This window comes from Drosophila guanche, unplaced genomic scaffold (assembly GCF_900245975.1).
Source record: "Drosophila guanche unplaced genomic scaffold, DGUA_6, whole genome shotgun sequence".
Classification (NCBI taxonomy): Eukaryota; Metazoa; Arthropoda; class Insecta; order Diptera; family Drosophilidae; genus Drosophila; species Drosophila guanche.
Genome location: NW_022995744.1, coordinates 377,668 through 391,527, shown reverse-complemented (window position 1 = coordinate 391,527; position 13,860 = coordinate 377,668). Strand labels below are relative to the sequence as shown.

At 43.8% G+C, this 13,860-nt stretch overlaps 3 protein-coding genes across 3 annotated transcripts; 2 read left to right on the top strand and 1 right to left on the bottom strand.

The window, feature by feature from the left end:
* The first annotated feature begins 5,380 nt into the window (after positions 1-5,380).
* Positions 5,381-7,668, top strand: LOC117579355 (U4/U6 small nuclear ribonucleoprotein Prp31). Its single transcript, XM_034265188.1, has 4 exons — positions 5,381-5,399; positions 5,926-6,038; positions 6,095-7,165; positions 7,224-7,668. Exons 2-4 carry the CDS (start codon positions 5,940-5,942, stop codon positions 7,548-7,550), a joined length of 1,497 nt encoding a protein of 498 aa, XP_034121079.1. The 5' UTR covers positions 5,381-5,399; positions 5,926-5,939; the 3' UTR covers positions 7,551-7,668.
* On the bottom strand, positions 7,580-10,073 carry LOC117579356 (endoplasmic reticulum-Golgi intermediate compartment protein 3). Its single transcript, XM_034265189.1, has 5 exons — positions 9,913-10,073; positions 9,494-9,845; positions 9,087-9,424; positions 7,887-8,091; positions 7,580-7,813 (listed from the first exon to the last, which is right to left on the bottom strand). Exons 1-5 carry the CDS (start codon positions 10,007-10,009, stop codon positions 7,678-7,680), a joined length of 1,128 nt encoding a protein of 375 aa, XP_034121080.1. The 5' UTR covers positions 10,010-10,073; the 3' UTR covers positions 7,580-7,677.
* Positions 8,422-9,066, top strand: LOC117579357 (reactive oxygen species modulator 1). The gene is made up of 2 exons (XM_034265190.1): positions 8,422-8,721; positions 8,822-9,066. The coding sequence occupies exons 1-2, from the start codon at positions 8,591-8,593 to the stop codon at positions 8,928-8,930; spliced, it is 240 nt and encodes a 79-aa protein (XP_034121081.1). The 5' UTR covers positions 8,422-8,590; the 3' UTR covers positions 8,931-9,066.
* Positions 10,074-13,860: the final 3,787 nt, after the last annotated feature.

The following is a 13,860-nucleotide window of genomic DNA, read 5'->3' as shown; positions in this document are numbered from 1 at the left end:
GCTGGAGTTCGAGCCAATGTGCCGGAACGAAAGCTCCGGCGAGTCGGACGCCGACAACACAGTGGTGGAGATAGGAAAGGATCCCTCTGAGGCTCCTTCAGATAAATCTCCACCACTGTAAAGCAGCAACTGCTGCCCTCCTACTCCGTTTGGAATCGAGCGGAGGCGACGTAGTCCTAATCCAGGAGCCTTGGGTGGTTGGAGACAAGGTCTGTGGATTAACGACGAAGGACTACAAGCTGATTGTAGAACGTAAGGAAGGTAAAATTCGTACCAGCATTTTAGCTAGAAAGCACGTAAACATCTTTCTGCACCAAAATTTAAGCGATGGCGACAACACAGCAGCTAGCCTAGAGCTGCAAGGGACACACAATGTGACCCTCCCAGCGACTTCGTCCGCAAGATAACCAGCGACAGCGAGAGGTCAAACACAGGCCTACTGATAGGTTGCGATGTAAGGGGTGAGTCACTTTTCAGCTTTATCCTAAACTCGAATCTGGTTCTCTGTAATCGGGGGAATGACCCCACCTTCATTATAAAGAACCGACAGGAGGTCATAGACCTCACCCTAGTGTCCCATAGCATACTAGGCTTTATCAAGGACTGGAGAGTCCTAGAAGAGCACTCCTTCTCCGACCATAGGTATATAAAGACGATAATATCTCTCGAATGCCCAATGGCCAGGAAAGCCCACTGGCAGGCATATTCTAAAACCCTGGAAGAACTTCTTCCCCCAACAGCATCAACATACCCTGATACACAAGATGACCTTAACAGTCTTGTAAATAGATTCACGGAGGCATGTAATAAAGCCTTCAGGGCAGCGTGTCCCCCCATTAAACCGAGAGGGAAGAAGAAACCCCCCAGAAACCGTTGAAGTCCTACGTAAAAGCTGCAGAGCCAATTTTAATAAAGCCAAAAACAGCAACGAGGACGATCTATGGGCAGACTACAAGACCAGCCTTGCCCTTTACAAAAAAGAAACTAGGAGAGCGAAAAGAGCCTCCTGACAAAAATTCTGTACCAAAATCGAAGAAACGTCAGAAGCCGCAAGGTTGCGCAAGATCCTCTCGAAAACGAATACCTCTGTGGGATACATCAAGAGTACAGATGGGGCATGGAACAACTCCAGCAAGGAGTCCCTACACATCCTACTCGATACCCACTTTCCAGGGTGTACAACCACCGAAGCACCGGAACGCCCCGGTGAAGGCCCAGCCACATCGATGGCGCACCTACTCACAAAACGGAACATTTGCTGGGCGGTGAACAGCTTCAAACCGTTCAAATCGCCAGGTCCAGACAAGGTGATCCCAGCTCAACTTCAGAGAGCTGGGGAACAACCTATCCGCTGGCTGCAATGTATCTTCAAAAAGATACTAAAGGTAGGAAAGATTCCTAAAGCATGGCTCAAGGCAGAAATTGTCTTCATCCCGAAAGCGGGAAAAGCCTCCAACTCGACGGCAAAGGACTTCAGACCGATTAGTCTGACCTCCTTTCTCCTAAAAACATTTGAAAGAATAGTCGGTCTACATCTGAGGACAATCATCAACCCTCAGATGCTGGCAGACTCACAACACGCATACCGGAAAGGTAAATCCACGGAAACGGCCCTACATGAAGTGATTTCAGGTATAGAGAAAGCTCTACACCTTAAGGAATACTCCCTAGCAGCCTTTCTCGATATTGAGGGAGCCTTCAACAACGTCGAGCCAGGAGCCATTACGGCGGCCATGACTGACCTGGGGGTGGACTGCCACTTGGTGATGCTCATCGATCAAATGCTCACATGCAGGACGGTGATATCATCAATGGGTTCGTCCACTCAGACAAGGTATGTAAACAGGGTCACCCCGCAAGGAGGTGTCCTGTCTCCCCTCCTATGGAACATTGCAGTCAATAAGATTATATGTGACTTGGAGGGGGGTGGTTGCAAGGTAGTGGCATATGCGGACGACGTTGTCCTTGTGTTCACGGGAAAATTCCCCCAAACACTCTGTGATCTTATGACCACAAAACTTGCTCGATTGTCAGAATGGACAAGATCGTGCGGATTAGGTGTAAATGCCTCGAAAACGGAACTTGTGCTATTCACTAAAAAGTACAAAACTCAGCAACTCAACCACCCAACACTAAACAAATGTATGTTAACCTTTAGCGACAGTGCCAGTTACCTTGGGTTGGTAATAGACAGGAAGTTAAATTGGAACCTAAATACGAAAGAAAGAGTGAAGAAGGCCACTATGGCCCTATACACCTGCAAAAAAGCCATCGGACTAAAATGGGGTATGAACCCACGTAATACCAACCGCAATACAACCAATACTGATCTACGGAGTCACAGTATGGTGGCCGGCTCTGTCAAAAAAGACAATCACCGCTTAACTGGCAAAGGTCCAACGAACGCATCAGTGGCGCTCTCCGCACCAGACCAAATGATGCACTAAATGCCATCCTATGCCTGCAGGGCATAGACTTTACAGGGAAGGAACAGGCAGCAAGGGCAGCAATACGTCTGCGAGATTCGGACCTATGGACGTCACGACCATATGGTCACTCAGCGATCCTTAGGGACACTAATATAATACCTCATAGGACTGATTATTGCGTTCCCAGAGAGTACACAGACATCCCCTTCGAGGCTAAAANCATCGATCAATTGCTCACATGCAGGACGGTGACATCATCAATGGGTTCGTCCACTCAGACAAGGTATGTAAACAGAGGCACCCCGCAAGGAGGTGTCCTGTCTCCCCTCCAATGGAACATTGCAGTCAATAAGATTCTATGTGACTTGGAGGGGGGTGGTTGCAAAGTAGTGGCATATGCAGACGACGTTGTCCTAATGTTCACGGGAAAATTCCCCCAAACACTCTGTGATCTTATGACCACAAAACTTGCTCGATTGTCAGAATGGACAAGATCGTGCGGATTAGGTGTAAATGCCTCGAAAACGGAACTTGTGCTATTCACTAAAAAGTACAAAACTCAGCAACTCAACCACCCAACACTAAACAAATGTATGTTAACCTTTAGCGACAGTGCCAGTTACCTTGGGTTGGTAATAGACAGGAAGTTAAATTGGAACCTAAATACGAAAGAAAGAGTGAAGAAGGCCACTATGGCCCTATACACCTGCAAAAAAGCCATCGGACTAAAATGGGGTATGAACCCACGTAATACCAACCGCAATACAACCAATACTGATCTACGGAGTCACAGTATGGTGGCCGGCTCTGTCAAAAAAGACAACCACCGCTGAACTGGCGAACTTCCAACGAACGGCCACTCTTTGCATCAGTGGCGCTCTCCGCACCACACCAAATGACGCACTAAATGCCATTCTACGCCTGCAGGGCATAGACCTTGCAGGGAAGGAATAGGTAGCAAGGGCAGCAATACGTCTATGGACGTCACGACCATATGGTCACTCAGCGATCTTTAGGGACACTAATATAATACCTCATAGGTATCCAGCCATATCCATAGGTACCCAGTACCATAGGTACCCAGCCACCCCCTTCGAGGCTAAAATCCCCCCCAGAGAGGAATGGCTCGAGGGCCAACCTGGTCCTACGGGGGCAATCAACATCTTTACTGATGGATCCAAGCTAGACAACAAAGTTGGCGGAGGAATCTACTCCAGGCAACTAAATATGAGGCATTCCTTTCGCCTTCCAGACCACTGCAGTGTCTTCCAAGCGGAAGTCATTGCTATAAATGAAGCGCTAAGATGCCTTCAAGAGATCTCAGTCGCGGCTACTCACCTAAACATATATAGTGACAGCCAGGCGGCACTAAAAGCACTAAACGCGATTTCGTCGAATTCGACCACAGTGGCAGATTGTCGCAAATCTCTACACGAGATGGCAAGGCAATATGTTATTAGCCTAACGATCAACAACCACTAATCTTTTAGAGTTCACCTCCTTTGTCATTAAAGGATTCCAAGGTAACTTGCAGACGGATGTTATTTACACTGACTTCAGTAAGGCATTCGATTCTGTAAACCATTCTCTTCTTGCACAAAAGCTCGACCTTCTAGGGTTTCCGCCCAATATTTTGAGATGGATTTCTAGCTACCTGTGTTCTAGGTCTCAAAGGGTACTTTTCAAAAACTCCTTATCTTTACCTGTTATGGTTACTTCTGGAGTACCACAGGGTTTAGGCCCCTTACTTTTCACACTATTTATGAATGACCTGACTTCTGTATTAACAAATTCTCGAGTACTTATGTATGCGGATGATGTTAAGCTCTGTGTCCAGTATAAGGACATTTCATTTCACTCTCGCTTGTTATCTGATCTCAATTGCTTTGAGTCATGGTGCTGTGCAAATATGTTACAACTTAATGCCTCGAAGTGCAATGTAATGACTTTTTGGCTCCTGGCTCCCTACACCCTCTGCGGTAGTTCTCTTGAGAGAATTACATTGGTTGATGATCTAGGTGTTAAACTAGACCCCAAGTTAAAGTTTTCTGAAAACATTTCTACCATGGTAAATAAAGCCATGGGTGTGCTTGGGTTTATAAAGAGGTGGTCAAAGGAATTTGATGACCCCTATATAACTAAGACTCTCTATATCTCGCTTGTTCGTCCGATTTTAGAATACGGCTCATGTGTATGGTGACCTCAGTACAATATACATCAGGACCGTATTGAATCAGTACAGAAAAGCTTTTTATTATTTGCCCTACGGGGCCTCAACTGGGATGCAACTGTGAGACTGCCATCCTACCGTAGTAGACTTCTTTTAATAAATCTTCCATCCTTAGTTAGTCGTAGAAAAATGCTTGGTGTAATTTTTATGCACAACTTGATCAAGGGGGATGTAGACAGCCCTCACTTATTGAGCCGCATAAACTTTACGATTCCCATTAGACCCACTAGAAACTTTATTCCTTTGTTCCTTCCACTATGTAGATCGAATTATGCCTCACACGAACCCTTTAGGGTTTTATGCTCGGATTAGAATTCCCTCTACCACATTATATCCTCAAGTAACTCCCTTCCTCTTCTTAAATTTCTTATACTAGCCTACCTCTCCCGTAGTTACTTTCATTTTAGTTTTGTCTTGTTTGTGATTTTGGTAATTTTTGCAACGAATCGATATCATCGAGATCAGATCAATACAAATCGAGATTAAAAGGAGCTTATAATCGGATTGTAGATAGAAAGGACGTACGAGCGCTGGCCAAGCCAATTAGCGCGGCGCGCAGTACGCCGTCGCGGGGAGCCAGCCAACCCGCCCTCCTCCCGACGCAAGACGACCCAAGGCGCGCTAACAGGCTTTGGCTTGCGGTATATTTTGAAATTTAAAGGGTGTATTTTCGAGGGTCTGACAGCATATTTTATAGAGCCTCAGAAAATAAAAACAGTTTCACTAACTAAGCAATTTGTATTTGTAAAGGAAAATGAAAGAAGAATGGGAGAGAGAGAGTATGCCGATTTTGCCAGTGTTAAACGCAGAGGATACTGCTCACTTTTTCCCTCTACCTCAACAAAACCATGGTTCCTAAATAGAAATAAGCTAAAAGCCATTGACGCTAAAAGGATAAATAGACTGCTTAGCGGCAGTGCATTTGATAGGCACACACTTGCCAAAATGCACGTAGTCGCAAGTAACATTTGTGATACTTGCGATACTATCGATGACGCATTGCATATAATTTTTAATTGTACCAAGTACAACACAACAAGACTAAACTACCCATCGCTAAGGAAATATAATAATATCTATAAATTCTTCGCAAAAGAACAAATTAGCTCTCACCAAACTTTAATCGAGTTCATCGACAAAATTTGAGTAAAACTGTAACAAGTTACATATCTCGACGTGGCGATTTCCAACTTGTAAAGGCGGGCGGCCAAACAATCCCCCTCTACCCAAGGGTAGAGCGGTAACATAAAACCTCAAAAAAAAAAAAAAGAAAAAGGAAAATGTCGCTTGCGGACGAATTACTGGCTGACCTTGAGGAGGACAACGACAATGAGCTGGACGAGGATGATACTGAAATGGGAAATGCCGAGGATGAAAAAGTAAGAATAAATATAATGCCCCAAACCTACAAGCTTGAAAGGAGTACCTCTTACAGGAATTGGCGGAAAAACTATTGAAGCCAGCTCCAAATTTGATGGACGTGGATGTCACAGTGCAGTCGGTGCGCGAGCTGTGTAAGTTACGTGACTCGAAGCGTTTGCAGGATACACTCCAGCAGATCGAACATTACGCCAGTAGACAGAGGACCGCCGCCGAAATGCTGGGCAGCGTGGAGTCCGACCCGGAATACTGTCTAATTGTGGACGCCAATGCCATTGCCGTAGACATTGACAACGAGATCTCCATAGTGCACAAGTTCACCAAGGAGAAATATCAGAAGCGCTTCCCAGAACTAGATTCGCTGATAGTTGGCGAAATTGAGTATTTGCTTGCGGTCAAGGAGTTGGGCAATGACCTGGACCAGGTGAAAAGCAACGAGAAGCTACAGGCCATACTTACGCAGGCCACCATTATGATTGTCTCTGTGACAGCCTCCACTACGCAAGGTACCATGCTGACGCCGGCGGAAAAGGCCAAAATTGATGAAGCCTGTGAGATGGCCATTGAGCTAAATAACTTCAAGTCAAAAATTTATGAATACGTTGAGAGCCGCATGACCTTCATAGCCCCAAATCTTTCCATGATAATCGGTGCTTCCACGGCGGCCAAACTTTTAGGAATCGCTGGCGGTCTCACCAAGATCTCTAAGATGCCGGCCTGCAATGTTCAGGTCTTGGGATCACAAAGGAAAACTCTTTCGGGCTTCTCACAGACACAGATGCTTCCGCATACGGGCTATGTTTATTACTCGCAGATTGTCCAGGACACGGCGCCGGATTTGCGACGTAAGGCGGCTAGGTTGGTTGCAGCCAAAGCCGTTCTGGCTGCTCGTGTGGATGCCTGTCATGAGAGCATCCATGGCGAAATTGGATTGCGGTTCAAAGAGGACATTGAAAAAAAGCTGGACAAGCTGCAGGAGCCACCGCCGGTGAAGTTTATCAAGCCGCTCCCCAAGCCCATTGAGGGAAGCAAGAAAAAGCGTGGAGGAAAACGCGTGCGCAAGATGAAAGAACGGTATGCCCTGACTGAGTTCCGGAAGCAGGCGAACCGCATGAATTTTGGTGATGTAGGTGGACGCCGAGATTTGTTGAGAATTTATGTAATATTTTTTGTTTGTATTCCAGATCGAAGAGGATGCCTACCAGGGCGATTTGGGCTACTCCCGTGGCACCATTGGAAAGACCGGAACTGGCCGTATCCGCTTGCCCCAGGTGGATGAGAAGACTAAGGTGCGCATCAGCAAGACTCTGCACAAAAACCTGCAGAAACAGCAGGTATATGGCGGCAACACAACGGTCAAGCGCCAAATCTCTGGCACGGCCTCTAGTGTAGCCTTCACGCCACTGCAGGGTCTGGAGATTGTGAATCCGCAGGCGGCGGAACGATCACAAACGGAAGCCAACGCAAAATACTTTTCCAATACCTCCGGGTTTCTCTCTGTTGGAAATTGAACAACTTAAAATAATGGTCCTTTTGTCTATACTATCAAATGAAGCACTTTTATTAATAAATTTGTCTGGCTTAAAATGAGATAGGCGTTGTAAAGCTGCAATAAAGCTGTAAAGGAGATTCTAGTTGTTAGCTCAGTTTTCCCGCGTCCAACTTGCGTTGTATGGCTTCCCAGGAATTGTTCAGCAGAACAGCCAAAATGCCGGCCACCGTGAAGACCCCGCCAATAATGGAGCAACAGTTTGTGGCAAAATGGCCAAAGGAGCTGGTATAATAAATTCCGCAAATTATTTGTTGACGCTCTAAGATCAGATGATCTTTCTATGATGTTAACTAACCTGTGTTTTTGTGCATATTTTACCATCAACGGCGATAGTTCATAGCTGAAGAATATGCCCGGCATTCCCCTTTCGCGATCTGTAAGATCTTTGCGGTATCGTGTGACGGAGAATTGATTTGTGTAAATTGGCTGGCCATCTCTCTGGCGCATATATAGTGTAGGTACGATTTTTAAGTAATAATTGAACATTTCGCTTTTGGTTTCTGTAAAAAAAAAATTAATAAATTTTTTTTTTTTTTTTTTTTTGTTACCGCTCTACCCTTGGGTAGAGGGGGATTATTTGGCCGCCCGCCTTTACAAGGTGGAAATCGCCACGTTGAGATATGTAACTGGTTACAGTTTTACACCATTACTTACCTGGCGTAGAGGTTATCAGGCGTGTATTGGAAATTACGTTTTTCCTCTAGTAATAAATCTTATATCGCTTGTACGATATTTCAGTGGCAGCTATTAAACAACGTGGCAACCCTTGCCCCATTTGACAGCTCACACACAATGTCACACATACATATGTATATATCACATTCACTTCACAGTAGCTTCGTTCGGTCACAAAGTCTAGCTAATAATATATAATACATCGAAAATATACTGATTGTTGATAATTTCATCGAGCTTTTACAGCACGAACCGAAGAAGCGACTCTCGCGACTTTGGTTTCCTCGCCAACAACACATCTGCGGACAATAAAAAGAGAACGGTATGCCGTTGCCTTCGAGCTCCTTCTCCCAGCAGGGACCCACATGCTTTGATAAGATGAAGACTGGCTTTATCATTGGCTTCTGCGTCGGCATGGCCAGTGGAGCATTATTCGGGGGCTTCTCGGCCCTCAGGTGAGTTGGCTTTAGAATACACTGTGGAAAATGACGCAAGCTCAGATACTTTGTTATGTAATTATGCCGGCTAACTAACGACTGAAACTCGCTTTTGTAGATACGGACTACGTGGACGCGAGCTTATCAACAATGTCGGAAAGGTGATGATACAGGGCGGTGGAACTTTTGGCACCTTCATGGCCATTGGTACAGGAATTCGCTGTTGAGCGAACATAGCAGCCTCTAGAGACACCCTTCTACTGGCATTTTTGGCGAAGTTTTAGACTATACACACTTAAACTAATAATTATTCAAGCATTGTTTAAATTACGCTAAGTTATTGCAATAGAGACTTTAAATGAACCCTCCCGATGCGTACACACCTGCAACGTCCACACGCAGACCGTCCAGGGGATGCGTCTTGGCAAACTCTATCTTCTCCCCAAAGGACAAATGGTTGATTGTGTGGGAGAGCTTTACATTGCTAAACTGGAAGTCGTGTATGTGGAACTGACGTATGGAGAAGCTCTTGCCGGGAGCAAAATGGAAGCTGCCCGCCATTCGATTCACCTCAAGGTGTCCCTGTATGCGACAACCCTCTTTGAAGGCGTCCTCATCGGTGCGTTTGTACTTTCCCTTGCACTGCTCGATCTTGTCGACTTGGACGTTCCACTTGCGCAGGCGGTAAGCATCCAGAACTTCCTCGCACGTGTTGCAACAACTGGGAAATTTTGTTTAATCGTTTTTAGGTGCTTTCCCAGCGATACTTTTTGATGATTTATTAGCTTACTGCGTTGCGTTGTGCTCGGCCCCGTAGCAGCTGCCGCATGTGACATTCTTGTTCGGCGGCGAGACGGCCACAATTTCCTTGATGGGCGTCTCCTTGAGTGGCTCACCCTTCAGGTCGAGCCTATGCTTGAATATATCGTGGTCCACCCGCAAGTGTGTGTCGCCAGACGAGTCCATCGCGTCCAGTGATATATAGTTGCAGGCCAAGTTGTGAAGTGTGACATCCAAATTTATGCGCAGCTTGTGGCCTCTTGTGGTGTCCACAAACAGCTCCTCGTTCAGTGCGGGCTGCATGTAGTTTAGAAACTCGAGGAAGATCAGCAGGCTTATAATGCTGGTACTGATGATAGTTACTGATAAAAATAGTACCGGTTGATTGTGTTCTATTTTCGTATCTAAGCTAATGTTTAAAACACTCACCAGCGGCGCCACCCACTGTGCGCACACTGAAATCGTCCAAAGTGCGGGGGTAGGCGTCAAAGCGACGCAAGACGTCAGAAAATTTCATGTTGGGCATAAAAACGAATTATAAATGCATTTAAAACGTAAACATTTTACATGTTTTTGTAGCAGTGACGTGTTTGCAGTGTTGCCACACGGATATAAAAATATAAATATATTGTTAGCTAAGAAAAAGCGCTAGAGTAGTGAAACGATATTTATTTAAGCTTAAAGCGAAGTACTTAGACACGCAAAATATTCTTGCGACAGAAAGTGCAATTTATTTCGCTCTGAGCCCAGTATGACCAAAGTAGACCCAAGTGCATGCTCTCTGGCTACACTGTTTTGTGGTTGTTTATAAAATGAAACACATTAGGAATTCAAATTTTTTTTACAAATATAGCGGAGTGCTGTATTTCAGAGTGGACATGGAGCATGGAGGACAACAGTGCATGTAGAAACCATAGCATTATTGGATAAGTCCGTTCCGGCAGGACAGAAATGCAATAAACAATTGTTTTATCTCTTTAAATTGATAAAATGAGTACATTTATCGCTCGTCTGAATAAATAAGTTCTAAATCGTCATAACATAACGTTATTTTCTAGTTTATTCTAGTGTATTATTCATTGTTTTATTAACCTTTTATTCCATTTTCACACATTTTCAATAAGGTAAACAAAACAACACAGCTGCCTGAGAAGTTACACCGTACAGAATGCGTTTTTCACCGCACAGTTTGCTAGCAAACTTGTTTTCGGTCTGAGTACTAGGCTTGATTCCTTCCTCGTTTCCTGATTCTGTATTTAATCGGCTAAGTTTTCTGCAAACTGCAAAATTCTTGAGGGAAAATTGTCTGTCGAACAAAGAACAGGGTTGATTTCTAATCGTTTCTATGGGAAAATTATCCCTGATTTTGTCTCAAGAATATTTTGCGTGTCTGAGGACTAATCTCTAACATTACTAGCTAAGAATCTCAGCCCACAGGTCATTTATTCAAGAATCGTATAAATTTATTGTTTCGTGGCTGAGAATCCTAACTATATGGTAATACTGAAAGGAATATAAAAATCGAGGATATTGATTTAGTATTCGGTATATTTTGAAGTGTGAACGTATATTAGATTTAGTATTTTTCTGGTGTATTTCTTGCTCATATTTGAAACGCAAAAATTAGTACAGGAGAGCGTCCAGCAGGAGAGAAATTCCCAGACTGCTTAGCAAACGGAGAGAACTCCCATCTCATAAAAGAGAAAAACTGAAAAAACCTAGAAAAAAACTTAAAAAAAACCGAGTATTAAAACGTTATTTTTATTGATTTCATCAAACATATTGTCTTCTGCAGCTTTAAGCATTCTGCAGACACTTCATAGTATGACAGCAAATATCTTACCGGCGTAGTGCGTAACTGCAAATATGACACATATCCATATGCAACAAACGGTATTTTTGCAAAAGCAGATGACGAAGACCTAATTATGTTTGGTTGTCTTGGAGTGTGCGCGCAAGAGTAAAATTCTAATTTCTGAAAATCTGTTTTGCTCAGAAAATGCTAAATAAACCAATACAAATAAATTTGCCAGCTATATTTTAAAGCAAAACAATTTTGACCTATTAATATTTCATTAATTGTCCCACTCTCGTGTCCGACTACATCTTCGTTCACCAAAGAGTTAGCCAGTCTAAAGAACCTAAACTAGACTATTTAAAAGAAATCTCAAGATGTATGTTCATTCTTCTCTAATCAGTTACTTAATAGCTCGGTCAAATTTCACTATTCTTAATGCTCAGTGCTATAAGAACTACCTACATTGATGCAGAATACGTTTTTCACAGGACCCTTAACAGTTTTACAGCTTTGTGAACATGTCATGTGTATCCATACAGTTTTCCAAGGTCGAACGTCATTTTCTGCCCTTTATTAACTGAAAGCTCCCTACTTGATGAAATATAATTAGTTAAGACAGTATTTTCACCGGGCCCTGACGGAGTTCCCAGCTGTGTACTCAGATACTGTGCCGAGTGCTTAAACTGCTTTAAACTTTGCTTAAACTATTTATTCTATCCATCCATTCTTCTAGCTTCAGTGTATTTAAAAATGAGCCCCCCGCGAAAAGGCGAAAACCTACAAAAGCTACAATTTTAAAGATAAAAGAAAACTACACACTAATTCCGTAGGGAATGACCATGTCTATCAGACCACCAAATTGGGATCCGATTGGATCATTATTATGGCCACAATAAAGAAATTAATTTTCAGTGGTTTAACCCACCCCGTCCCGCAGCTTATATTTGTTTTTTCACATTCTCTCATTCACACTCTGCTTCGGCCTCTGCCTCGAGTCTGCAGTGTGCGGGTCTAGGGAAGGGCGGCAAACTAAAGGAGCGTGTTGGTGTAAGAAGTGTTGTAGATGTAGATGACAGATGAAGAAAAAATGTAAAATTTGAAAAATGTTGTGCTAGGAGCCGGGTATAAAACTTGTGACGCGTAAGAAGCGTCTCACACGTCCCTTCTGGTTACTTTTTGATCTGCGTGGCCTTAACTAGGACGCAACTGTGAGACTGCCATCCTACCGTAGTAGATTACTTCTAATAATCCTTCCATCCTTATTTAGTCGTAGACAAATGCTTGGTGTAATTTGTATGCACAACTTGATCAAGGGGAATGTAGACAGCCCTCACTTATTGAGCCGCATAAACTTTACGATTCCCATTAGACCCACTAGAAACTTTAGTCCTTTGTTTCTTCCAATTTGTAGATCGAATTATTCCTCATGCTCGGATTATAATTCCCTCTATCAAATTATATCCTCCACTAACTACCTCCCTCTTCTTAAATCACTTATGCTAGCCTACCTCTCCCGTAGTTAGTTTTATTTTTCCTCGAATATTAGCCTAACATTTATCTCTCCTGCATGTTCGCGACCGCTCCGTGACACGCGGAACGTGTCATGCGGCAGCGCCCCTCGGTTGGTTGGGCGGGAGGAGGGCTGCGTTCTGCTCGGTTAAGACTGTTACTCTTTGGCTTGCCATCGCATGGGTCTCTTGATGGTGCAGTCATTGCCTATCAACGTCCAGATAAAAATTGAACTTTACTATTTAAAGAATATCATTGAATTCATAGAAAAATGCTTCAAATTCAAATTCAAATAAGTTTGCTTCACTTCTTTAGCTTACATTTTTATACCCGGTACTCAAGGAGTAAATAGGGTATATTGTATTTGTACGAATAACGGTTGTATGTAACGCACAGAAGGAAACGTTTCCGACCCCATAAAGTATATATATTCTTGATCAGCATCAATAGACGAGTCGATAGAGCCATGTCTGTCCCTCCTTATGAGCGCCGGGATCTCAGAGACTACAAAAGCTAGAGCCACCAAATTTTGCATCCAGACTTATGTATGTTCCCACTGTTACAAGTGTATTTAAAAATGAGCCACGCCCCCTTCCGCCCCTGAAAAAGGGCGAAAACCTCCCTAAACTACAATTTTGAAGATAAAAGAAAACGCCATTCCGTAGGGTAGGACCATATCTATCAGATCACAAAAATTGGGATCCGATTGGACTATTATTACAGACATAATGAAGAAATTAATATGCAGTGGCTAAACCCACCCCGCCCCGTAGCTTATATTTATTTTTTGCACATTCTCTCATTCACATTCTGCCTCGCGCAGTGTGCGGCTGCTGCCTCTGCCACGTCTCTGCCTCTGCCATGACTCTGCAGTGTTTTGCTCTAGGGAAGGGGGGCGAGCTAAAGGAGCGAGTTGGCGTGAGAAGTGTTGTAGATGTAGATGACAGATGAAGAAAAAAATTTAAATTTGACAAATAACCGCTAAGGTACTAAGGTACCGCTAAGTCATCATCAGACACTAATCTAAACAAGCGTATTAAGCGTTTAAGGACCACGAATAACTCGGGGAA